The 25,001-nt window shown below is 40.1% G+C and overlaps 2 protein-coding genes across 2 annotated transcripts; one reads left to right on the top strand and one right to left on the bottom strand.

The window, feature by feature from the left end:
• Positions 1–5,025: 5,025 nt before the first annotated feature.
• On the top strand, positions 5,026–5,970 carry LOC124989357 (olfactory receptor 1G1-like). Its single transcript, XM_047559238.1, has one exon. The coding sequence runs from the start codon at positions 5,026–5,028 to the stop codon at positions 5,968–5,970; it is 945 nt and encodes a 314-aa protein (XP_047415194.1).
• A 17,071-nt stretch (positions 5,971–23,041) lies between these two features.
• On the bottom strand, positions 23,042–23,989 carry LOC124989356 (olfactory receptor 11A1). The gene has a single exon (XM_047559237.1). The coding sequence runs from the start codon at positions 23,987–23,989 to the stop codon at positions 23,042–23,044; it is 948 nt and encodes a 315-aa protein (XP_047415193.1).
• Between the last annotated feature and the right edge of the window lie 1,012 nt (positions 23,990–25,001).

Below are 25,001 nucleotides of genomic sequence, written 5' to 3'. Positions count from 1 at the left end.
TATAGAATTAGTGTGCTCAAAAAAATCATCAAGAAGATCCAATCTGGGGAGAAATGTGAAAGCATGAGAGGCAGAGCATTGTCTGGATGGAAGGAAGTATTATTCTTAAGAGATCAAAGAGTAAGTGTAGACTTCATCTTGCATGAGAAAAATAGATCTTCCAATTCCCAATAAAATGGGGAGGAAAATAAAAATTGATGGAGAAGAGTGTTAAAGGTATGGTTAATAGAATGCCCTACATTTTTTCTATTGGTGCATAATATTTGTACAAAATGATGGGATTTGTTGTTACGTATTTATGCAAGCACATAATATAACAATATAATTTGGCCAATATCAGAATGCCCTACATTTTAATTCAGCTCTGCCAACTAACCCCATCAGCATCACTGGATATTCAAGGATGTTAGAAACAAATTGTCATACCTCACCTTAGACCTACTAAACCACAATCTCTGAGATGGAGCCACTTATCTGTGACTGAACTAGGTTTCCATGTGATTCTTATATATGTGAAAGTTTGAGGTGCTCTGCTCTTAAATAGTCAAAATGCCCTCCATAAAGAGAGGAAAGGCAATGTCCTAAAGCACTTGTCCATTGGAACATCTAAGTATTGTTAGAAACAAGGAGGTAATGAATATATAAACGAAAACTGGCTGTCATGAGATCCATTATAAGCCTTCAATCATAGGTGATTCATTTTGAAAAGAATAGTATAGTCATATCTTAATGAATCTTTTCCTCCATTGTAATTATTTCCAATTGTCATAACATTACCTATTTCTTTATCAAGTATCATCCAAAGGACATTTTCTCTCCCACTTAAACATGTGAATTAGACAATCTCATTGTTAGAGAACAAAGAATGATAATACTTGGGAGAAACTAGGTGCTTAATTCTTTGACTGCTGCTATAAATAACATTTAAAAATAAAATATGGTTCTGAGTCTCAAGGAACTTATAATTTAATTGAGAAGAGAAAATATATGTCAGAGAAATTGAAAAGCTCATTCAGATAGTATCCAATTAAGGACTATGTCATTCTACCTATATATTTAAGAAGACATGACATAATGAGGACTAGAATATTCAAGGATAGCTTCATGGTGAGAAGGGAAGTAAAATTATAACTATCCCTGAAGGCCTGGTAATATTGGGTGAGGAAAGAAAGACATTAAGAGAGAAGAAGCCTGGAGTTAAAGTCAACAGGAGGAAGTGTAAGAGGTCAGAAATGAGCATATTGGTGGAACTGTAGGTGATCAGCCAAAGAGAGAGGAAATTGGTGAGGGGTGTGAAGTCTTATTTGGTAGGTAGGTGAAACATATGTAGAAGTTGCTAACCAGACACAGATGGGCACATGTGATCAATAGGAAATAAGGAGGTTAGAGGTATTTAAGCAATGGAAAATCAGGCCAAAGGCAGAAAGTTTTATAATTTCTGTGAAATGCTTGCAGCATGAATCATAGTAATTAGAGAATATGGAGTCAGTGGAGCCAGTTAAAATGTTAATAAATGTTAATGAAATTAAGCCGGGAGTAAGTGCATGAGACAAAGTCAGAAGATTTACAAAAGTTGATAAAAGACTGAAGTGAGAAACATTATTTAGGAAAAATATGTAAAAGCACTCAATTTGGACTTGAGAGAAATGAAAGAAATAAACCAATGTTTCCAACCCATGTTACTGGGACAATACCTGGAGGAAAGGAGTGTTATTTTTGAAATATTGAAATGGAACGGGACTTCTCATGCAGTACAACGTACTATCCTCTCCTTCCTTTAATTTCCATCAATTAATTTATATAGTTTGTAACAAATACTTCATCTTTTATATATCAAGCACAGGGGATACATTAGAGAGGATAACTAAATGCCCTTCTGCCACAGTGTACCTCAATGCCTTTTGAAGGAGACCAATGTTAATTAAAAATCATACGTATTTAAAGAAAATAAATATGATGGCACCCACCATATTATAACTGTGGTAATCTCTAAGGGTATCATGTCAGGATACAAAAGGTAGATGTGACAATCAAAGAAGCAAAATTCTGTAAGAAAGACACCAATTGCACTGAGATTGCAAGGATAAGTGCTATGGTTTGAATATGATTTGTTACCGCTGAAAGTCATATTGCAGCTTAATATTCATTGTGAGGTGTTAAGAGGGTAGAAATTAGTCTGAATGTGATATTTAGAAGCGGGCCTTTGAGAGGGTCTTTCGGACAAATTAAGTCTTTAAAGTGCAGTTCCCATGATTGAATACTGGTTACTTTATAAGAAAAGAACAGAAGACACACACACTCTCTCTTGCTATGTGATGTTCTGTGTCACCTTGGGACTCCACCAGCAAGAAGGCTGTCATCAGATGCAGCCCCTCAACCTTGGACTAGAACTGTAAACCCAAATAAATCCCCTTTTTATAACTTTGTCTGTGATATTGTGTTACTAGCAACATAAAACAGACTAATACAGAGAATTGGTACTGATAAGGAAGGCTGTTACTAGTAAATAATACTTTAAAATGTAGAAGTGGCTTTGGAAATGGGTAATGGGCACAGTTTGGAAGAATTTGGAAGAACAGGCTAGAAAATGCCTAAATTCTGGTGAGTATTTAAAGATTAGGGAAGAGCTTGAATATCTTACAAGTGGGATAGGTGGTTATGATCAAAACACTGATGCAAATGAGCAATTTTATATTGGAAATTAAAGTAAAGGTCACACTTGCCACACCATTGCAAAGAACTTGGTGAACTATGTCCATGCTACAGAGCTTTTTGAAAGGTCATATTTAAAAGTAATGAACTGGGATATCTGGTGAGGAAAACATCTAAACAACTTTCTAAAATGCATTCATGGCTTTTCTTGGTAACTTTTTTGGTAAACAACAGGATTTGGGAGCCATGGCATGGCAGACTCAAGTACGTAATAAAATGGAAAGCAAAGCCAAAAGCTATAAAAAACTCAAAGTCTGACCATTGAAAGAAAGAAGAAAAAGCATGAGAAGGGCAAAACCCAGCAACCACTTGCTAAAGAAATTAGCATGGATAATAAAGGGCCAAGTGCTAAAGGGGAAAAGGCCTACAGGAGCAGAGGTGGCTCTTCATGGGCCCACTACCCAGAGCCAACTTGGGATTTGGCTCCCTGCTCTCTGATGGCGCACACCACAGCGGTTCCAGTCATGGTTCAAGCAAGCTTACTGCAACAATGATGAGGTCATAGCCTCTTCCACTGAGAATTCAAAGGAAAGCCTGGGAGGCCAGACAGAGACCTGACACAGGGGCAGAGCTGCACAGAACCCCCAGGGACAATGCCTAATGACGCTGTGGGAGCCGAATCACCAAGAAGAACTGCAATCATGAGGTTCCAAACCAAGAGAGCTGAGGTGTGGGATCTGCCCAGCAAAGCCATGAGGGTGAGGATTCTTGAGGCCTTGTGGGGCCCAGCCTAGTCCCAATGTGTGCAAGATGCCATAAATAGCACTTTAAGATTGAATGTCTACCTTCCTGGGTTTTGAACTCTTTTTGGATTGGTTAGCCCTTATACTTACCTATTCTTCCCTTTTGGAATGGAAATGTGCCCACTACTGAATATTGGAAGTAGATACTTGTTTTGATTATACAGACTCATAGTTGGAAGAAGTTAGAGTATCAGATGAGACTGTAGACTTTGAAGTTTTGAATTAATTCTGGAAGGAGTTAAGACTTTGGGACTGTTTGGATAGGAAATAATTGTCTTTGGTATGTGAGATTGGTATGAGTTTGGGAAGACAGGGGTGAAATACTATGGTTTGAATATGGTTTGTCTCCACCAAAATTCATTTTAGATGAATAATTCATTTTAGATACAAATCCTCAGTGGAGGTAGTAAGAGGGTGGAAACTTGATTTAACTATGGTGTTTAGAGGCAGGCCTTTGGGAGGTCCTTAGGATTAGAAAAGGTCATTAAGATAGAGCCCTCATGATTGAATACTGTTGACTTTATAAGAAGAAAGAGACCAGAAAACACACACACACACACACACACACACACACACACATCAACTTGGGGCACTGCCAGAAAATCCATCACCAAATACAGCCCTTCAAACTTGGACCAGAACTGTGAGCCAAAATAAACCTTTTTTAAAATAACTTAGTCTATAGTATTGTGTTATTAGCAGCAGAAGACACACTAATATAATGAGTAGAAGCTAAGAGTGAAGAGAATCAAGATGGTATGCTTGAGGGAGTGCAGCACAGCCACTGTGGCTACAAAACAGAAAATGAGTGGATCGTGGTGCAATATGAGGTTGGTGAGGTACCTCAAAATCAGATACACCAAGAGGGACTGGGAATAAAACTCAAAGGTAGAGTCCTTGTTTAGCATGTGTAAGGCCTGGGATTTGATTCCCAGTACTACAAAAAAAATTAAAAATAAAAACATTGAGATTTGTAAGACATGATAAAGATTGTGCATTTTTCACAAAAGAAATGGTTCTGTGGTTGCCTACCTAAACAAAACAACATAATTCTATTTTCTGTTTGAAAAGATGATTCTGGCTGCATTGTAAACAACATATTAGATGAAGCAAGAGTGGGCATGGTAAACCAGATGGAAGTCTATTAATATTCTAGTCAATCAGCCAAAGTATGAACCAAAGTAGTTACCATATAGATAGGAACATTTATTGAGCTCCTACTGTGTGCCAAGCACCAAGTTAAATACTAAGATGCAGCCTTTGCCTTTAAAGAAATCATGCTGGAAAACAGATTCTCAAAATGATTGGTTATACCATTACATAATACAAAGTTTAATCCACACAGAACTTGCACACTTAGAAATTCTAGGGAAATTGTGTTCGTGCCTCCTCAATTGACAGTTCTTTATGAATTCCAACTCTTGTCCCTCCATTGATATTTTAGTTTCCAAACCTTGGTTGGTGTAAGAGAGACAAATTGACAGAAGACAAAATCCAGGTTACTGCACACCTGTGTCTGCAGGGAGTGAATCTCTTCACATCAAATCCTTCTTGAAGCACCAGGACCAGAATGAACTGCAGCAAGACTCCTGACTTTATCCTCTCAGGGGTGTCCAGTGAGCCAGAAAAGCAGTGGTTCCTCTTTTGTCTCTTCATGGTTCTCTACTTGTTGGGCCTCCTTGGGAACTCCCTCCTTCTGCTGGCTATTGGCACTGATATTCACCTCCACACTCCCATGTACTTCTTCCTCAGCCAACTTTCCCTAGTGGATCTCTGCTTCACTACTACTACAGTCCCTAAAATGCTGGAGGATTTGTGGACCCACAACGGATCCATCTCTTTCTCTGGGTGTCTGACCCAATTATACTTCTTTGCTGTTTTTGCCGACATGGACAACTTACTTTTGGCAATCATGGCCATTGACCGCTATGCTGCCATTTGCTATCCACTGCATTACCCACTCCTAATGAGACCTTGCAGATGTGGGGTGCTTGTGGGTATGTCATGGGGAGTGGCCCACTTGGTCTCTCTGGTCCATATCTTGTTGCTATCCCAGCTATCTTTCCATGCTAACCAAGAGATTCCTCACTTTTTTTGTGATTTTGGCCCTCTCTTTTGGCTTTCTTGCTCTGACGCCCACCTCAATGAGGACCTGACAATGGCTCTGGCTGGGGTTTTAGGAATCAGCGCTCTCTTCTGCATTATAAGTTCCTATGCCCATATTTTCCAAACTGTGGCCAGAGTTCCATCAGCACAGGGGAAAAGGAAAGCCCTGGCCACATGTAGCTCCCACCTCTCCATGGTCATCCTCTTCTACAGCACAGTATTTGCCACCTACCTGAAGCCCCCATCCACTTCTCACTCCTCTGGGGAGCTGGTTGCTGCTGTCATGTATACCCTGGTAACTCCCACTCTAAACCCTTTCATTTATAGTCTGAGAAATAAGGATGTAAAGAGTTCACTGAAAAGGATCCTGGGCATGGCAAGTTCTCAAGATTATGGATCTTCCCCATAACCATATACTTTTAGAAAAGTCACTCCCTATTTCCGCTCCCCACATTAACAAAGAGAGTCAGGCAAAATCATGGCCATCATAGAGTCTTACATGATTTCTTGGAAAGAACACTGAATTGGACTGACTCTTTATAAAATAGCCTTTGACACTAATATCATTGAAACTTGTTTATGCATTCACATCACTATGACCCTTTTGATACCTATTAACATTTCTATCTGTGGTTTAATACTGAAGATCACCTTCACTATAGTCAAAACCATCTTTGCTATCATCAACAAAGGTCATCAATGTCATCAGTACCATCATCACTAATAGGAGAAAAGAAACTAAGCCAATGATATTTTCCCTCTTTAGTCCTCTTTGCTGGGGGCTATGCCATGCAAACTATGCCAAGATGGCGCCTGGCAGCCAGCCAGAAGTTGTTTTGATCACATCGGCAGTGAGGAAGTCGGTTAACATAAACACTCAGGTGATTTATCATTGGCCGTATTCAATTAAGTCCACACACACAACGCGTGCACATGTGCTCCCAAGTGCTCCTGCTCGTGCTGACCTTTGCCATGATTGGGCAGCTGGAACTGGCGTGGCCCTACCCTCCGCCTCTTGAAAGGAATATAAGCGGGCAGTAGGCAGAAGGTAAGAAGTAGCAGCTAGTAGAGAGAAGAAGCAGCAAGCAGTAAGCAGTAGTCAGCGGCAGAAGGCAGATTGTAGGGCAGAGAACTGAGAACACACCTCTAGGTCATAGATCACAGATCGCAGTACACGGGATGCACCACTAAGAAGTACTCAGATAAATAGCACCTAGTTCACAGGATGCAGGACCTACCTCTAAGAAGAAGCAGCAGAATTCTAAGAAGAAATAGATCTCTGATAAGCATAGAAGTCTGTCTTTCTCTAAAACTTTCTCTATAAGCAAAGCCTATCTTTCTCTCAAAGCCTTTCTTCCTCTAAAATCAAACAAGCTTCTTTTCCTCTATAGGCTAGAGAATAAGCAAGCAAGCAAGGAAGCAGCTCAGGAATAGAAGTAGTTTATTTCCAGACCACCTCCGATAAATACCCGCGAGATTGTTGCTGCAGGCGGTAACAAATACCCTCAGGATTGTTGCTGCAGGTGGCGACACTCTTTTCAGAATGTTTTATATATTCATGTGTTTGTGCTATGTTTCAAACTTTCTGATTAGTTTCTGATGCTTTGGCTAAGAATTGGAAGACAGCTACAAGCAGGAGGATTTTTCTAAAATACTCCTTTTGTAATAGAATAAATGAATAATTGGTACATTGTTTGTGTTCATTAAGTTTTAAGTGAAAAAATAAAATGGTCAATCCATCACTCTATGAATGAAGTGATCTTTCAAAGACAGACTGACAAAGGGTGATATGGGTGATCTCTTTGCATTATAAAAGGAATACACACTAACTAGCTTAGTCACTATGGTGTGTTTGCCTTGTCTTCCTATGTATACCATGTATTATAACAAAAAGAGACTGTGTGTTATGTTAATTTGTATCATCCACTATATTTCATGTTATTGTACATTGTGAATTATAGATTCAGTGAAACACTTAATAATTCTATTTGGGTGAATAACTTGATACATGGATTAGATATAATTTTGCCTCAGCAAGAATACTTCTTAAGTTCTCCGCCTGTATTCTCTTTTCCACATTCACATCTTAGTCTACACTTTCTTCCTGGGTCATCTAGAAGTTAATACCTTCTTTTAAATTCTAATCTAATGACTTGTTCAGAAATTATTTTCAAATGAATAATGACTGAATGGATAATTCAAGTTCCTATCTCCTCTGGTTTCATAAACCACCTCTCCTATTTCCCAGGATTTGGTAAATACAAATCTTTTTTTTTTTCTCTGGATATCTAATCTTCAGCCAAACACTGATTGCCACTGAACAACAATGTCAGGGAAGCTAGTCACCAGGTGCTCTGGAGGTGACAGAGGTAAAAAAATCCAAAAAGGTGTCAGGAAAACAATAAACCAGGGAACCAGTAGCAGGATAAGATGTAATACCAATTTAATTCTGTGCTTCATAGAAGGATACATTATAGGACTCACTGAGGACAGGAACCAAAGCCCAAATTGAGCTGACTGGACAAGGACAAGTCAAGATAAAGGAGAAAAACTGATGGAATAGAAGACAAGACACAGAGACAACCCCACATAAATACAGTTATCCCATACTAGAAAAAGTCACCAAAAACACACCAGAGAAAAGATAGCTTCTTCAACAAATGGTGCTGGGAAAACTGGAAATGCATATGTAGTAGAAAGGAATTTAATGCCTCTCTATCACCTTGCACAAACTCAACTCAAAGTGGATCCAAAACCTAGGAATTAGACCAGAAACCCTGCACCTACTAGAAGAAAATGTAGACCCAACCCTCCAACATATCAGGTCAGGACCTGACTTCCTTAATGAGACTGTTAAAGTGCAAGAAGTAAAAGCAATAATCAATACATGGGATGGCATCAATCTAAAAAGTTTCTTTACAGCAAAGGAAAAAAAACCAAGAACATGAGGAGAGAGCCTTTAAAGAAAAATAGAGCCTTACTCTCCAGGATATATAAAGAACTCAAAAAACTTAACTCCAAAAAAACAAATAACCCAATCAATAAGTGGGCAAAGGAACTGAAGAAATATTTCACAGAAGAAATAAGAATGGTCAACAAATACATGAAAAAATTTTCCACAATGTTCTCTAGCACTTAGAGAAATATAAATTAAAACTACACTGCGATTTTATCTCACTCCAGTCAGAATGGCAACAACCAAGAGTATAAGTCACAATAAATTTTGGCGAAGATGTAGGGAAAGGGTACATTCATATATTGCTGGGGTTGCTAACTGGTGCAACCACTCTGGAAAACAATATGGAAATTCCTCAGAAAACTTAGAATAGAACCACCATTTGGTGCAGTTATCCCACTCCTCAGTATATACCCAAAGGACTTAAAATCACACTGCAATGATGCAATCACATCAATGTTTATAGCAGCTCAATTCACAATAGCTAAGCTATGGAACCATCAACAGATGAATGGATAAAGAAAATGTGGTGTATATGCACAATGAAATAATATTCAGTCATAATGAATGATTTTATGACATTCACCAGTAAATGGATGGATCTGCAGACTATCATGCTAAGTGAAATAAGCCAATCTCAAAAAAACAAAGGTCGAATGTTCTCTCTGATATGTGTATGCTAATGCACAACAAGTGGGGTGGGGGTGGGTGTTGAAGAATAGAAGTTCAGTGGATTAGACAAAGGGGAATAAAGAGAAGGAAGAGGAGATAGAAATAGGAAAGACGGTGGAATGAATATGACATAACTTTCCTGTTAATATATGAATACACCATAGTAAATCTCACCATCATGTACATTCACAAGACTGGGATCCTAATTAGAATAAGACACACCCCATGTTTGTATAAATATGTCAAAATAGACTCTACTGTCATGTATAACTTTAAAAAAAATTTTTTTAAAGAAAATATGGATACGGAGAAATTTTCTCCCTTTAAGAACTGGTGATTGAGGGCTGAGGTTGTGACTCAGTGGTAGAGCACTTCCCTAGCACATGTAAGACCCTGGGTTTTATCCTCAGCACCACCTAAAAATAAAATAAAGGTATGTGTCCATACACAACTAAGAAATATATTTAAAAAATTGATAATTGAGTAGTGTAAGAACCTCCTTTCTGGAAGATATCTAGACTAAGATTTTATAAATATACACATTGTTAACTACTATTAATCATTTTTAATACCTCTGGTCCTAAGTACATGTAACAAAAGAATATGTCTTCAGAATAGAACATAAAAATATAACTTGTATATCTTGCTGCTTTGGGCTTATGTGTTTATAAAATGCATTTTTATGTGACTTGGGATTTTGGGGGAACAAGGACCCAGTAATAACTACCACTAAGCATTTCTCATACCTATCTACCTTCACCACCAACAAAACAGTTCTACACACCCCACCCCATCATTTTCCTCATCATCATTCAGTAAAATTTAATCCAGTCCCACAAGCATATTTTGAGCACCTAACATATGAAAACATTGTGAGATACACTAAAGATGATGATCCACCTTCAACACTGAAGATTTTAGATTCAGGCACACAGTTTATTATTATATTTGCCTAACAAGGTATTTGCCATAACAAAACCTTTTATTGAAATATTATGGGAACTTTCTGCTTCTGGCCATGATGGAGTAACTAGTACTGAGCTAGTCCTCTCAGAACAAAACAAAGTACATGAAGAAATTTTGGTCAGAAAGTGGAGAACAGGCAATTTGTGATTTTGATCCCTAAAGCAAAGGAAGCTCAGGAGATAAGTCTCACAATCACACAGCCTTCTCCCTGGAGATAATTTTCTTACTATGGCCCAGTTATCCCTAGGGATAATTTTTTTACTATGGCTCAAAGAAATGAATTCCAAGCAGAAGATCACAGGCAGTCTTGAAGCCAGAATTAAAGACAGACAGTTAGGATAGATAGATGATCAGGTCAGATAGAGAAAATGGAGGCCAGTTTGGATCCTGGAAGTTTGAGACCGCCCCTGAAAGGTTGGAATGTTTAATGTCTCCAGAGCCCTTTGATCACCAAGATTACCTGCCTATACTTCCCCTCCCAAAAGTTTGCAGACAGAGTTGCTAATTAATGCCCCCTGGGGTGCTACCTGCCTGGACCACTCCATTTGGTTCTTCCCCCTGCCAACAAGGTGTTTCTCACAACAGGTGTTTCTCACCTATTGGCCATCCCACCGCATTCCTGGGCCTAATCAGGAGGAGAAATAACAGGGGAGAGAGCGGAACAAAGGAAATAAAAGTCTATAAAAGGGGCAGGGCACTCTCACTTCTTGGGATACCAGAATACCAGCCATGGCTCCCTTCTCCCTCCCAGGAGAAGACTGTGTTATTACTTTTTAAATAAAACCTGCTTTCTATGCTTGCCTCAGCATGATTCTCTCATGTTCAAACTTCAACATTTAAGGAAGAAAAACTTGAATTCATCATGAATAACCAAAGGTATCAATCTCAGTGACCTGACAAAACAAATCAGAGTGTTTTGGAGTCAGCAGGAGGATGGGGCATCAGAAAGGAAGGAGCTGTATAGAGGGCATCTTGGAGGTTTATTTGATGATGGAATCTGTGAGTTATGACAGATAATTAGGTTGTACATGTGAAGGACAAACTATTTGAGACTTGTCAGAGAAGAATTGTTTCAGAATTGAAAGAAAACAGATACTAGAGATAGATCAGGCTTAAGGTAGACCCATACAAAAAGTGTGTGCTCTCTGCTCTGCTAAGATGAAAAAACTACATAAACACCTCATTAGTACCCCTGTCTTATCCAGTTGAGACACTGAGCAGCCAAGCCTTAAGAGTGAGGACCACATACTTGAGTGAGACCCACTCTAAATTTGTCCTAAGAGGCTAAAACAACATCTATAAAGAAGGGGTAAATTAGAGATTGAATCACATGAAGCTTGCCAAACACCTTGAGCTTTCCACAGACCCGCACTATTCTAAATTAACCCTACCCAAGTTCAACATGATCCTCGTTGAATTGAAATGACTTGCTCGGAAAACAACACACATTATTCATGACAAATTAGCAGAATCCAGAATCTTAACAAATAATTGCTAATCATACAAAGACTTGTGGAAAATCCAGTCAATATTCAAAAAAAGTCAAAAATAACTAAAACTAATAAGGACTAGATGTAAAACTCTTCAAAGACATTACAACAGCTACTTACAAACATATTCAAAACATTAAAACAAAACATATTGAAAGAACTAAATCACTCTAGGTATCAATCATTAACTTTTATCAATGGATGATAAAAATATTATGTGAAAGGTTAATTGGGAACTGAGTAATCAATGGATCAGGCTAATATCACCTGAACTCACTGACCAATAATAAAAATTGCCTCTCTAGAAATAAGGCAACTGAACATTGTATCTCATGGTGTGATGCCATAAAAATGATACCGCCATTTACTGGTGATGAGTTCTGCTCCCTCTAATGTTGAAGTTTGAACATTAGAGAAGCACACCAAGGAGTTCCTGCTGTGATGGGTCTCCCTGACATGTCTGATTGTCCTCCAGGGGGCTGCATGCGGGCAGTCAGTCGACCCTACTTATCCCGGTCTGACCTTGTTGGGGAGTGTCCCCTTCCCCTGCCGCTGGTCAAGAAGAGCAAGGGGGTTTAAGACCCCGACATCTGGTGTCCAACCTGGGGCCCCTCAAGGCTGATCCGCAGCCAAAGCGAAGAGGCAGCTTCGAAACTGAAAGTACCGGCAGATCGGGCCAAGCGAGTTCCGAGGTAAGGGCATCCCCGAAAAGATGGGGCGAACACACAACACACATGGTGACCCTGCGCTCTCAGCTCTTAGACTCAAGTAGGGGCCTTGAATGGTCTGATACACAGGCGGAAAAAGCCTGGGACACCTTTACTCGGGTGGCCCCTTGGCTTCCTGCCGCTAATCTTTTTGACTGGTCCACATGGGATCATGTAGAACAACTTGTTAGGACGAGGGAAATCAATTTAGGAGAGGTTCCCCCATTGGGAGTCTACCCTACATTATCTGCCCTTAAGGCCTGCTTCTCTCCAGGATCTCCCAAAGGGGGCTCCAAGTTTCCCCCCAAAAAGCAGCCACCTAAAGAACCGCTGGCTCCTCCATTGCATCTCCTTCCAGAAACTTGCCACATAGTAAGCAACATTGGGAGACCTTTAATGAGGAGCCCAATCCATCTCCATCCGCTCCTCCCAAGGTTGAGGAACCACGAGGGCAGCCAGCCTCTACACATAGGGAGGGCCCACTACCACCCCAGGGAGGCTCATTGCCACCATCTTATATTCTGGGGCCACATCAGACTCCAATAAAAGCCCCGGCCCTCCTCCTTCCGGATGGCGGGAAATCTTCCCAGCGACCATTTTATGATACTGGGCGAGAACTCACTGACCCTAACCTCCCCCCTCCCTGTAAGGCCTTCCCGGTAAATGTTAAAATGTTAGTTTGGGAAGGAATGACTACTGATAACAAATTGGCCTGTGCTGGGATGAAAGATCACTCCATGGGAAGGTGGAGTGTGGCTACCAAAGATATTGGCACACAGCTTCCGTGAGCGAGTGGGCAGATGGAAAGGGATTCCTTATCTTCAAGTCTCTTCTTTCTTGTGCTTCTCTGCTCTTCCTGAAAATGCCTCCTTCTTCTCCCCCTCTTAATCCCTCCTCCTCCTCCAACTTTGATTCAGCTGTTTCTACTTCCATTCCCCAGCCCAGCCCACCTAGTCCTCCTGCCACGAGGTCCCACATATGCCGGTGTGGAGGGAGTAACCAGCCCAACCATCAGTGGCATGTCCTAGTAAGGAGTATGATATAGTAGCTCCATTCCCCACAAGTAGTGGGAGATAATTGTTTCACAATTTTCGGTGTCCAAACCTGAATTGAACCAGGAAAAAGGGTTAAAATGCCCTAGGCACAAAGTTTCTGCTAAAACCTGTCAGCTCCTTACATTGAAATGTAAATGGAAGAAGTCAAAATGCTTAGTAGGAGACCAGTCTCAAACCCAAGAGAAAAAAAAAAAAAGAGCAAAAGGAGTCTTACCTGAACTCCAGCAAAAGTAAATTTTATGGTACTTTACTAAAGAAATTAACGGCCATATCATTTTTCCAGGACTCTTGTTTGTTTGGAATTCTACATTTTTTTTGAGCTCATGACTTTTTTCATCAGTTCTATTTTTTATTCAACTAGAGTTTTTGTACATCTGTTACATTGCAATGGAGATTCACCTATAAAGTTACAAGTCCTTTGATTTTGTGTTATTTGTATGTCGTGCTGTCTGATGTCATGTTTTGTCTGTATCAAAACTGAGCGCTCCTAAAATTAAAATTTAAAAATGGATCCAGATACTTTTAATTCACATGATTTAAAAAGGTTCAGTTCAAATTGGGTAAACTAATAAAAGTAAAATGTCTTCAAAAATAACTCGCAAGTCTGTAGGTGGTCAAACTAATAACATCAGTTTTTCTAGGACTTTTCTTCCACAGGAAAGAGACAGCAAATACTGTTGGTACACTTGTCTGATATCTTGGTTTTTACAAAATAAGTGAATTAGAGTTGACATGTATGGGATTACTCAAATGTATTTGTAGAGAAAATTACTATCACTAAACGAAAAACAAGGTTACTAAGAGTTATGTCCTAACAGGTACAATTCTATATACAAAGGATTTCAAAAGTTTCAACTGTGTTTCAATTAGAGTACTATAAATAACAAAATATTTAATCTTATTAAAATGGAGTAATTTATATAAATTAAGAAATTTCTTAAGAGTTTCAGAATGTGAACAAAAAGGTCAACACATAGGAAAGAAAAAATAAAAGGTTCTACATATGGAAATATATTTAGTAAAGAACAAAATGTTTCTGGGTAAGAAAGTACTTATGTGATGAAATACATGAGGGTCTAAGTAAGTGCTAAGAAAGTCTGTAAAGGGCAAGTTTCAACAAGTTTGCATGTAACTAAGTTGGTTGTATGTATGTGACACAGTTAAAGCTATTTAAGGTTTTTCCTAAGGTAAAATACTAATGCTCTGATATAAACCAAAGTTTAATCTATATGGTAAAATGACAAGGATTTCTTAGAAATATTAATTTACTCTTAACTTTGTGTCTATTATGTTTTATTCTTTAAAACAATTAGTCTTAAAAATTGGGGTTTATACAATTATGGTTAAACAACTGTTAAGAGTATTGTACTATGTTACAGAGTCTAAATTTTTCTTTAAAAACTGAATTTAGTAATATTAAAGTGTCAAGGTAATTGTGAAATGGTCACTCCTTGTATATTAAATGTATTCATATTTTCCAGGTATACAAGTTTTTAAAGCAGGAAATTTGTCACGCTGCTATTCTCCAGAATAAACTTGTCTGTACTGGTAATATTAAACTTAAAGAGTACATTTTATTGGGGATTTATTTCTATCATTTAATGTTCTATTATGGGACATATTATCAGTAAGATATATGTAAAATTGGTTACTTATTTCACTGAGATAAAAATTTAAATGTAAATGTATATCTAAGAGTTAGTGACAGCCTGATTTGTTTAAAGGTTCATATTGTAGAAGGTGAAAGCATTTTGCTACACAAAAGAAAAGTTAAAAGCTCTCTCAGCCTTTCTTTGATTGATTCCTGTTTTGGATATAATGTTAGACTGTGTTAACTAATGTTCATATGGACTCAGAAATCAATATATGTAAACTTCTTAAAATGACATTTAAGAAAGAGTATAATGCACAATAGCAAAAAATGGGACAACAATGACTGAGATTGGGGTCCCTGACTTCATGACTGTAGCATGCCTGGTGCCTGGGAGTGTTCCTGTGTAGGAGCGCAAGATGCCTAACTGCTGTGGCAGTAACCTCCCTGGGGAGGCTCTGTACAGGAGTCCTATCAGCTCTTACATTGATATCAGGCACACAGCTCTTGGGCAGAAAGAAATTGTTTTGCTAGATAACCAGTGTTTCATCAGTTCCCTTCTCTAGTTCCTGCCCACCTTACAGTAACTTTGGACAGTGGACTTCTTTGAGAGCTACACGGAGTTCCTAACATTGCACTTTGCAGTTGTGGGAAAAAGTTATGTAGATGGTCTAGTCTCTGTAACTCTCCTGAAAACAAAGAATAATGCTTACATAGTCTTTAACTTAATAATAAGACATGTATAAATGTTGCTAACATAACTCTTTAGATCTGCATTTCCATCAGAGAACAGAGCTCCATCTGATCTCAGCTTAATCTTCAAAATCTGTGTTTATAAACCTTTATTTTCTAATACTCCTTTGACCCTCACTGAACTTGAAAATTTGGTCATGCTGGTCATGGCAAAAGGGGCAAAAATTAGTTTTAGGATTAGAACATTTTACTTAAGACTTGTGAAGAGCCCTGCCTTACCTGAGATAAGGCTCTGCCTCACCCTGCTACATGTTAGAATGACTCCAAAGTAAGCCAGGCTTTAACTCATTTAAAGTTGTGCTCAAAATTTTGATGTTTGTTGTAAAGATTACTGTGATCTCAAACAGGGTATATAATGTAGAACTCAGCCAAAATTCAAGATAACTATTATACAAGCTAAATATGTTTTTACTCTTGCTAATTTCATTTTGTAAAACTGTTGCCTGTTACTATTTTACAGAAGTAGCTGCTTTCAGAACATACAACCTAGGTAACTTGTGATAATAGGCCATCACCTTCAAAACAGATAGTATGTGGTAGTACTTTAATAAAAGGGTAAATGACTGTAAAGTTATGGACATTAAACTTAAAGCCCAGTACTCTTACTGTATGACTGGTGAGACTGGCTTGCTGGATGATTAAGATCAAACTTAGAAATTGGAATTAAATACAGAGGCCAAGAAAAAAAAAAAAAAAACAGTATCTTGCCCTCAAAGTCAGCCTGAACCCAGGGAATAAGAGGACTTCTCTAAGGAGTGATGCAACTCTGGGTCACACAACCTCCTGATCAAGGAGATTGTTGAGACTAGAGGATGAGAATCGCTCAGTGCATCTGCTGCAGAGGAGGGTCATGGAAAAAGGGAGACACCCCTAATGCTTTCAAGGAAAGCCACCTCATCGAGAAGACCCTGCCTAACCAATGGCACTAATGGAGCTAAGAAGTTGCTCTTAAGTTCTCTATGAGTGGCCCCTGTGGAAACTCAGCTGACTCTTTAACAAGACAGGAACCAGGTCAATTTGACCAGCTTGGTCTTGGACACCCAGCAAAACAGTTAAAACCAAAATATAGCCATTCTTGGGCATTAAAAAAAATAATAATAATAGTTAAAAGTAACTTAAGATGTACACTTGTGTTAACCCACTAAAATTAAGAGTAGAAGCTACAAAAGAAAGATTCTTAGGCAAATGTGCCTGATAACTATCAAGAGAAACTGCCAGAGTCAGAAGATTTTAGTCACTTTAAGGCCTGTAGTCACAGGTAGGCTTTATCTATGTTTGCTCATATGACTATCTATCCCTAAGTAACAGAAGTATAGAGATCTCTACTAAACACAGGTTATACCAATAAAGGAATATTTTACAAAAATCAGATGACATTAAGTAGCTTAACTATATTTTCTGGGGACCTCAATGACATTAAGAGTTAAATATTGTGTTTACATTCCTGATAACCTGGACAATGTTAAAGTCCCCAAATAAAGGTCTTGTCCTCTCCAGCCTTTGCTAGGCCTAGTTATGGGAACAATTTCTCAGTTCTTCCACCTCTGGTGAGAGATTGACTTTTGTCATTTTCATGATACTCAGTGGCATGTTTCAGATGCTGCAACATTTACTTTGTACTAATCTCATTTCAGTACTCATGTCTTTTTGTTCTTCTATCATAGAAGCACCCACCCCCAGATGAGTTTACAGCCTGCTCTTCCCCAACCAGACTTCTACCTTGGACCCCTCAGTTGACCCGATTTCTAAAAAGGGAACTCCAAACTGCTTGCCCCACGCTGCTCACTTCCAGCTCGAAGAAGTCAGATTGGTCATCACCCATTTTCCCTACAGCAGTGAAGGAGTTCCTAGTATTAGAGGGGTAAATGAAGTCAGAATTAAGGACAGGTAGTTAGTGTAGAAATAGGGAATCGGGTCAATTTGAGGAAATGAAGCCATGAAGCCATCTGCCTTTGGAAGTTGGAGGCTGCCCCTGGAAGAATGAAATGTCAAGGATCTCCAGAGCTCATCAATTACCAAATTTACCTGCCTTTAAAGACTGTAAGCAAGGAGGTCTATGTGCAGCTCTGGGAGAAAAATGTTAGTTTTATGCTAATCATTCTGGAGTAGTGAGGGAATCCATGGCAAAAGTCAGAGAAGGACTAACAAACAGAAAGAAAGAACGGGAAGCTAGTCAGAACTGGTTTGAATCCTGGTTCAATTTTTCCCCTTGGTTAACTACTCTGGTGTCCGCTATGGTAGGACCCCTATTGTTGTTACTAGCTTTAACTATAGGACCTTGTATAATCAATAAGTTAATTGCTTTTGTTAAAGATAGAATAAATATAGTACAGCTAATGTTGCTAAAGGCCCAATATCAGCCCATTAAGCAGCAAGAATTAGAACAGTAGAGACCCAAGATTGGCTCTCTAAATGTTCTTGGAAAGGGGGGATGTTGAGATGTTGAGAGCAGGGTGGTATCTGTGCTGCTAACTGTCTCAAGGACAAACAGGACTGCTGGGCCCCTGTGCTTACCAAGGTTGTTAAGAGATATTTGTCTGAGGAATGTGCGGTTGCCTGGAGACCTTATCCGTCAAGGACGGGAGCGGGGCTTAGCCCCGACTCATCTCCTGCATAGTTCACCCTTCCCTCCTCCCTTCTTCCACTAGGACCGTTCAGTTCTGGCAGGACCCAATGAGAATCAAATAGATTGGCCGGACCCAACCAGAGGAGGACTAATGTTTAGCTGTTCAAATGTTAACCAATTAAAAGAACACTGTAAAACTGCTTGCCTTTCATTATAAAAACCCTGCTAACGAGGGCTCAGGGCCTCTCTTAGCGTCACTGGTTAAGGACGCAGAGGACCAGTTCGAACTTGCTAATAAATGACTCTTTGCTGCTTGCATTGATCGTGGTCTCTGGTGGTCCTTGTGGGGTCTCAAGCCTTTGGGCACAACATTATCAATAGGGTATATGTAAAATTTGTTACTTTTTACACCAAGATAAAAATTTTAAGTGTAACTGTATTTCTAAAAGTTAGAGCCTAATTTGTTTAAAGGTTAATATTGTGAAACATAAAAACATTTTGCCACTTTGCCACACAAAAGGAAAGTTAAAAGCTCTCTCAGCCTTTCTTTAATTCATATTTTAGATATAATGTTAAATTGTGTTAACTAATGTTCATATAGACTCAGGAGTCAATATATGTAAATTGCTTAAAATGACATTTAAGAAAGAGTGTAATGAGCAGTAGCAAAAATGGGACAACAGTGATTGAGATTGGGGTCTCTGACCTCATGATTTTGGACAGTGGACTTCCTTGAGAGCTACACAGAGCTCCCAACATTGCACTTTGCAGCTCTACCATCTTAGATCTACAGGCTCAACTTGATTCCTTGACCACTGTCATCCTGCAAAATTGTCATGGTTTGGATCTGCTAACAGTGAAGGAAGGAGGGGCTTTGCTTATTCCTTGGTGAAGAGCGCTGTTTCTACGCCAACGGCTCTGGCAGTGTACAAGATAAAATCAAAAACCTACAAGAAGATCTGGAACATTGTTGGAGCCAGCTCCACTCTAATTTCCTCTGGACTGGGTTACATGGGTGGCTCCCCTACCTCCTCCCGCTTAGGGGACGGCTAATCACCATTATCTTTGTGTTCACCTTTGGGCCTTGCATAATCGATAAGCTTATCCATTTACTGAAAAGCCAGGCTAAGTCTGTTCAGCTCATGGTGGCCCGACAGCATTATACTGCCCTTCATAATGATGATTAGGAGTACTATAGGATCATGGATCACTCATATCAGAACACTGGAGTCTAAGTGTCTCTCCCTTAAGCCCTGCTCCTCCTGAGGGGCCTGCCTGAAGTGCTAAGGTGGTAGTCAATGACGGGTAAGATCCTCAGAGGAGGACAATCTAAGACAGGCACACCTTTGAGTAAGGCAGACCCCCAAACTGCTAGGGTGATGTTCCATGACGGGTAAGACCCTCCCGGGGCAACCTAAGACAGACACACCCTTAATATAAAACAAAAAAGGGAGATATATTGGGACTAATTACGCGTTAACTAACTCAGGCTGACTCCTTACTCCCTGGTGAGTGAGCAAGATCAAGGCCTCAAAGGTGGTTTCAATAGTTAATGGCGATAAATCAGACCACCATCAGGGATTGGTTAACAACAGGTCCGCGAACGTGATCAGTTCATGCTTGCCATATAGTCCTATGGGACTCTCACCTGCATGAACCTCCCCACCCCCACCCCTCCTTGCTGACCTTTAAGCTAATTGATTCCCGCCTAGCCCCCACCCTACATAAAAGCTGTGTGATTTCCTCAATAAATGAGTTCCTGCTGTGAAAAAAAAAACGAGAGAGAGAAGCACGCCAAGGCAAGCATATTAAGCAGGTTTTATTTAAAAGTATTAATAATACAGACTTCTCCCTGGAGGGAGAAGGGGGGCCATGGCTGATGTTCTAAAGTCCCAAGAAGTGAGCGCACCCTACATCTTTTATAGGTTAAGGTCTCTTTTGTTCTCCAGTTCTTTCCCCACTTATCTCTCCTTCCTGCCTACATGACTAGGCCTGGTTTTGCAGGTGAGATGTAAAAAGTGAGAAGCAGATGGGGCAGGAGGAGGGCCAAAGTGATTCAGCCAGGCAAGGTCCCAGGAGGCATTAATTAGCAGCTCCTTGCTTGCTGTCCTTGATCAGCACAGGTAAATTTGGTAATCAATGAGCTCCAGAGATCCTTGACATTTTATTCTCCCAGGGGCAGTCTCCAACTTCCAGAGGCAGATTGCTTTCAAGGCCTCCATTTCCTCGATTTGACCACATCCCCTATTTCTACACTAACTGCCTGTCCCCAATTCTGGCTTCAAAAATAGCATAGCAAACTTGTGATATCTTGCTGGGGAAAAAAGATGCACTCAGTATCCAGTCAAGTTGCTACCTCACTATAAATTTATGTAAGAGATGATGTTGATAGTATTGGGGTTCAATGTTGACCGATCCCCAGAAATTCAAAGTGCACACACGGTAATGCAAGTCACACGACGAGGTTTTATTCAAAGCAAGCTCAAGCCTGGAACGCGACCAACCTCTCAGACCACTACAATGGCTGAGTGGGGAGTGGCCCCGAGGGATAAGAAAGCACTCTATTTAAGAAATTTCCAATCATTCACATACAAAGACCTGTACATTATTGGTTAGCATTCAAACAGCTAAACATTTGTTCTTTTTTGGTTAGATCCCACCAATTTATTTGAATCTCATTGGGTTCCACCAAAACTGAACAGTCCTGGAGGAAGAAGGGAGGAGGGAGGGGGTGAACTATGCAGAAGATGAGTCGGAGCTAGGCCCCCCACCCGTCCTTGATAGATAAGGTTTCCGGGCAGCTGCCCATTTCTCGGACAGATATCTCTTAACAGCCTTGATAAACCCCAGGGGCCCAATATGTCCTGTTTATCCTGTAATGGCTCTTGAGGGTAGCACCTGCCTGTATCCTGGTGGTTAAGATAGTTCCTCATTCCTTAATGTTTGCACGCCCTTTCCTGGGGGTGTTTTACGGGTCAGTTCCTGAAATGGCTTGTTCATACAACATGGCTACACAGATATCACCTTGTTCTCAACAACATCCAAAAAATTTATTTATAGGAAAATCTGAATTTCACAATGTACAGATAATAAACAAATTAATTACTGTTGGGGTTCGATATCAACCGATCCCCAGAGAGTCAAAGTGCACACACGATAATGCAAGACACACAACGAGGTTTTATTGCAAGCTCGAGCTTGAACCACAACCAGCCTCTCAGACCACTACAATGGCTGAGTGGGGAGCGGCCCTGAGGAGTGAGAAAGCACTCTATTTAAGAGATTTTCAAGCATTCACACACAAAAACCTGTATATTATTGGTTAACATTTGAACAGCTAAACATTTGTCCTCTTTGGTTGGGTCCTGCCAATTTATTTGATTCTCATTGGGTCCCGCCAGAACTAAAAGGTCCTGGAGGAAGAAAGGAGGAGAGAAGGGGTGAACTATGCAGGAGATGAGTCGGGGCTAGGCCCCCCTGTCCTTGATAGATAAGGTCTCCATGCAGCTGCACATTCCTCAGACAGAAATCTCTTAACAACTTTGGCAAGCCCGGGGGCCCAGCAGTCCTGTTTGTCCTGTATTGGTTTTCGAGGGCATAGTCGCAACTGCCTGCATGCTGGTGATTAAGACAGTTCCTCATCCCTTAGTGTTTGTGCGCCCCTTCCTAGGGGGGTTTTCACAGGTTGATTCGAGGAACAGCTTGTTTATACAAGGTAGCTGCACAGATATCACCCTGTTCTCAACATTACAACTAAAAAAGTTCCCAACCATAGATTATTTAAGCAAATCATGTTTAGTCACACTAGGAACCCCAGAAGAATAAAGAAGTAAATATTTTTTTTCAAGACATAGTATTCAATGGAAAATCAGATTATAAGCTCTATGATACATAAATACAAAGAATTTTTGAAATATCTTCTAGCAATAATATAAATAGGTAATATTTCTCAATTTGTTTTGATATTACTCTTTTATTTCTCTATTTTCATTTTCCTTATTATTTTACTTACATATATTTATGGTGTACAATGTGATAATTCAATTTATATGTTCATATTCAATACACACATAGCATAGGCTATGGGTAATGATCAAATCAAGGTAATTTTTATGGCATATTTAAAAAAGAACTAAAAGGAACTTAAATAAGTTTTTAAACTAGCATTTGAAAAGTACTGCTCTACTGTCTTCATTTTTGGTGTTTTAGTTTAACTACAGAAAAGCTAAAGGGTGTAAGGAATCCCATGGAAACCACGCCGGACACAGGAAATCACATAAGGGAGTTTATTAAGCAAACAGAGTGTCTCCCTGCAAGGTAAGAGAGAAAATGAGAGGAAAAGAAAGAGAATGAGATAGGGTGTGTGCTAGAGAGAGTGTGAAAGCCAGGAGGATAGAGAGAGTGAGGAGGAGAGACAGAAGGATGAGAAAAGATGGAGGGGTAGCTACAGTAAAGCAGTTGAATTCTGCCAGGCTAACAGGGGACCAATATTGGAGAAGGATACTTGCAAGCTGACTGATGAACCAATAGCTAGCTAGGATGTTCACAGATTGACAAGTGGTTGGGAGGCGGGGAAAATGACTGCAACAGAAAGGGCGGGGGACAGCAGCTTTATACATTACAAAGGGGAATGTTGGAATAGAACAAAGGTATTCCTTTCCAGTCAATTCTGGAGACTTCTCAAAGTCCAAAGTCCAAGATGAAATTTTCACTACCCTCTTTCTTCAACCAGATGTTTCCACTTGTTTAATTTGAAGAAGCCTCTGTAGTGCCTGATGAACCTCCTTGTTCCTCAGGGTGTAGATGACAGGATTGAAGATGGGAGTGACCACAGTATAGAGCAAGGCAAAGACCTTGGAGAGGAGCTGGGAGTGGACAGCTGAGGGTGTGATGTACAAGACCATGAGCATTCCGTAGAAGGTGGACACTACAGCAAGGTGGGAGGAGCATGTGGAGAAAGCCTTCCTCCTGCCGGCCCCAGCAGGAACTCTCAGCACAGCCACCACGATGCGAGCATAGGATGTCAGAATCAGTCCAAATGGAACAGTGAGGAAGACTACAGAGAGAGCGAACGTTGTCACCTGGGCCACTCTGGGATCTGAGCAAGCCAGGACCACCAAAGGCATGAAGTCACAGTAAAAGTGATCAATGTGGTTGGGTCCACAGAACCTCAGCTGGGCCATCAGGACCACAATCAATCCATCTACCATGAAGCCAGAGAGCCAGGCCGTGACCACCAACCCTAAGCACCATCTAGGCCCCATCAGGAGTGGATAGCGGAGTGGGTAGCAGATTGCCAGGTAGCGATCATATGCCATAACAGCCAGCAGGAAGCATTCTGCTGTGGCTAGAGAACCAAAGATGAAGAACTGGAGCAAGCAACCAATCACAGAGATGGCTGCCTCCTGCAGGAAGCCCTCCAGCATTTTGGGCACCACCGTGGATGTATAGAGGATCTCTAGGAGGGAGAGATTAGCCAGAAAGAAATACATGGGTGTATGCAGCCTCTGGGAGCTAATCACTACCACAATGATCAGCATATTCCCTATGACAATGAGGGCGTAGACAACAGTGAACACAATAAAGAAAAGGAAATGGAGCTCAGGAATGTCATAGAAGCCCAGGAGGACAAATTCAGCAACAGTTTGGTTTTTTAAGGAGACAGTTTCCATGTGGATCCTCCTAGTTTCTATTTGGCAGTAATTGGAGAAATTTTGATATCTTCTATAGCAAACCTAAGATTAATAGGGCTAAAACAAAAACAATGAAAATGAGTCTTGAAAATGAGAATTACTTGCCTATCCCCTCTTCAGTTGTCACTCCTTCTCCAGCTCTCTTCCTTCTCTGCCTTCCTTAATTGTGCATATTCTTCAAGGCTCAAGAGTGTTGAACCAAATTCACAAGTTTAGTCTTTCAAAATCCTTTAACCTATTAATTCTACCTGCTACTTCTACTATACAATGAATTCTAGCAGCCTACTTTGTATAGTCAGTCATAGTTTCCTTTATCTGCACCAGTATAATTTGCTCCAATTGCCTGCTAGACATATTCCTGAACAACAAACTCTTTCATCCTCCACAACTACAGCCAACACTTTTATGAGTAGATCAAAAATTCTGTGTGAATCCCATTGTCACTGTCTCATAGTCATCTTTATCTCAACAGCCTTTTTCCTTCTCCATCTCCAATCAGTGAAATCCATCAACTATTCCTTGGAAAATTTATATATATTTCTCCCTCTCTTCTCACTCCTACATGAACATGATGATCCACTGTGTAGTCTCTGTTTATGACTCTCTCTTATCAAAATAACCTTCTTGAAATACTAGCTTCATTCTTTCAATACTGTGTCAGAGTTAATAGTTAAAATGTAATAAATGATTCTGAGCAGGAAGTGAATGCTAGGGAAGCAAGAGAAAACAAGCTCAGATCAAGTTTGTGTGGCAGGGGGTATAGGAATCAAGGTCAGGGAAGGCGTCCTGAAGAATGAAGCTTGTAGGCTATTTTGAAGGCCAGGTAAGAGAAGACCACGCAAAAAATAGGGAAGTAGGCAAGGTACCCCTCACAGGAAAAGCATATGTGGAAGTAAGGAGGCGTATTTGAGCATGGCATTTTTTAAGATTTTAAAAATGAATCTGTGTACCATCAGGGAAGATTTTTGTATACTATCCAAGGTGATATGTG

This window comes from Sciurus carolinensis, chromosome 7 (assembly GCF_902686445.1).
Source record: "Sciurus carolinensis chromosome 7, mSciCar1.2, whole genome shotgun sequence".
In the NCBI taxonomy this organism is placed as follows: domain Eukaryota; kingdom Metazoa; phylum Chordata; class Mammalia; order Rodentia; family Sciuridae; genus Sciurus; species Sciurus carolinensis.
The sequence above is the reverse complement of the archived record's forward strand: the minus strand, read 5'-3'. Positions and strand labels throughout refer to the sequence as shown.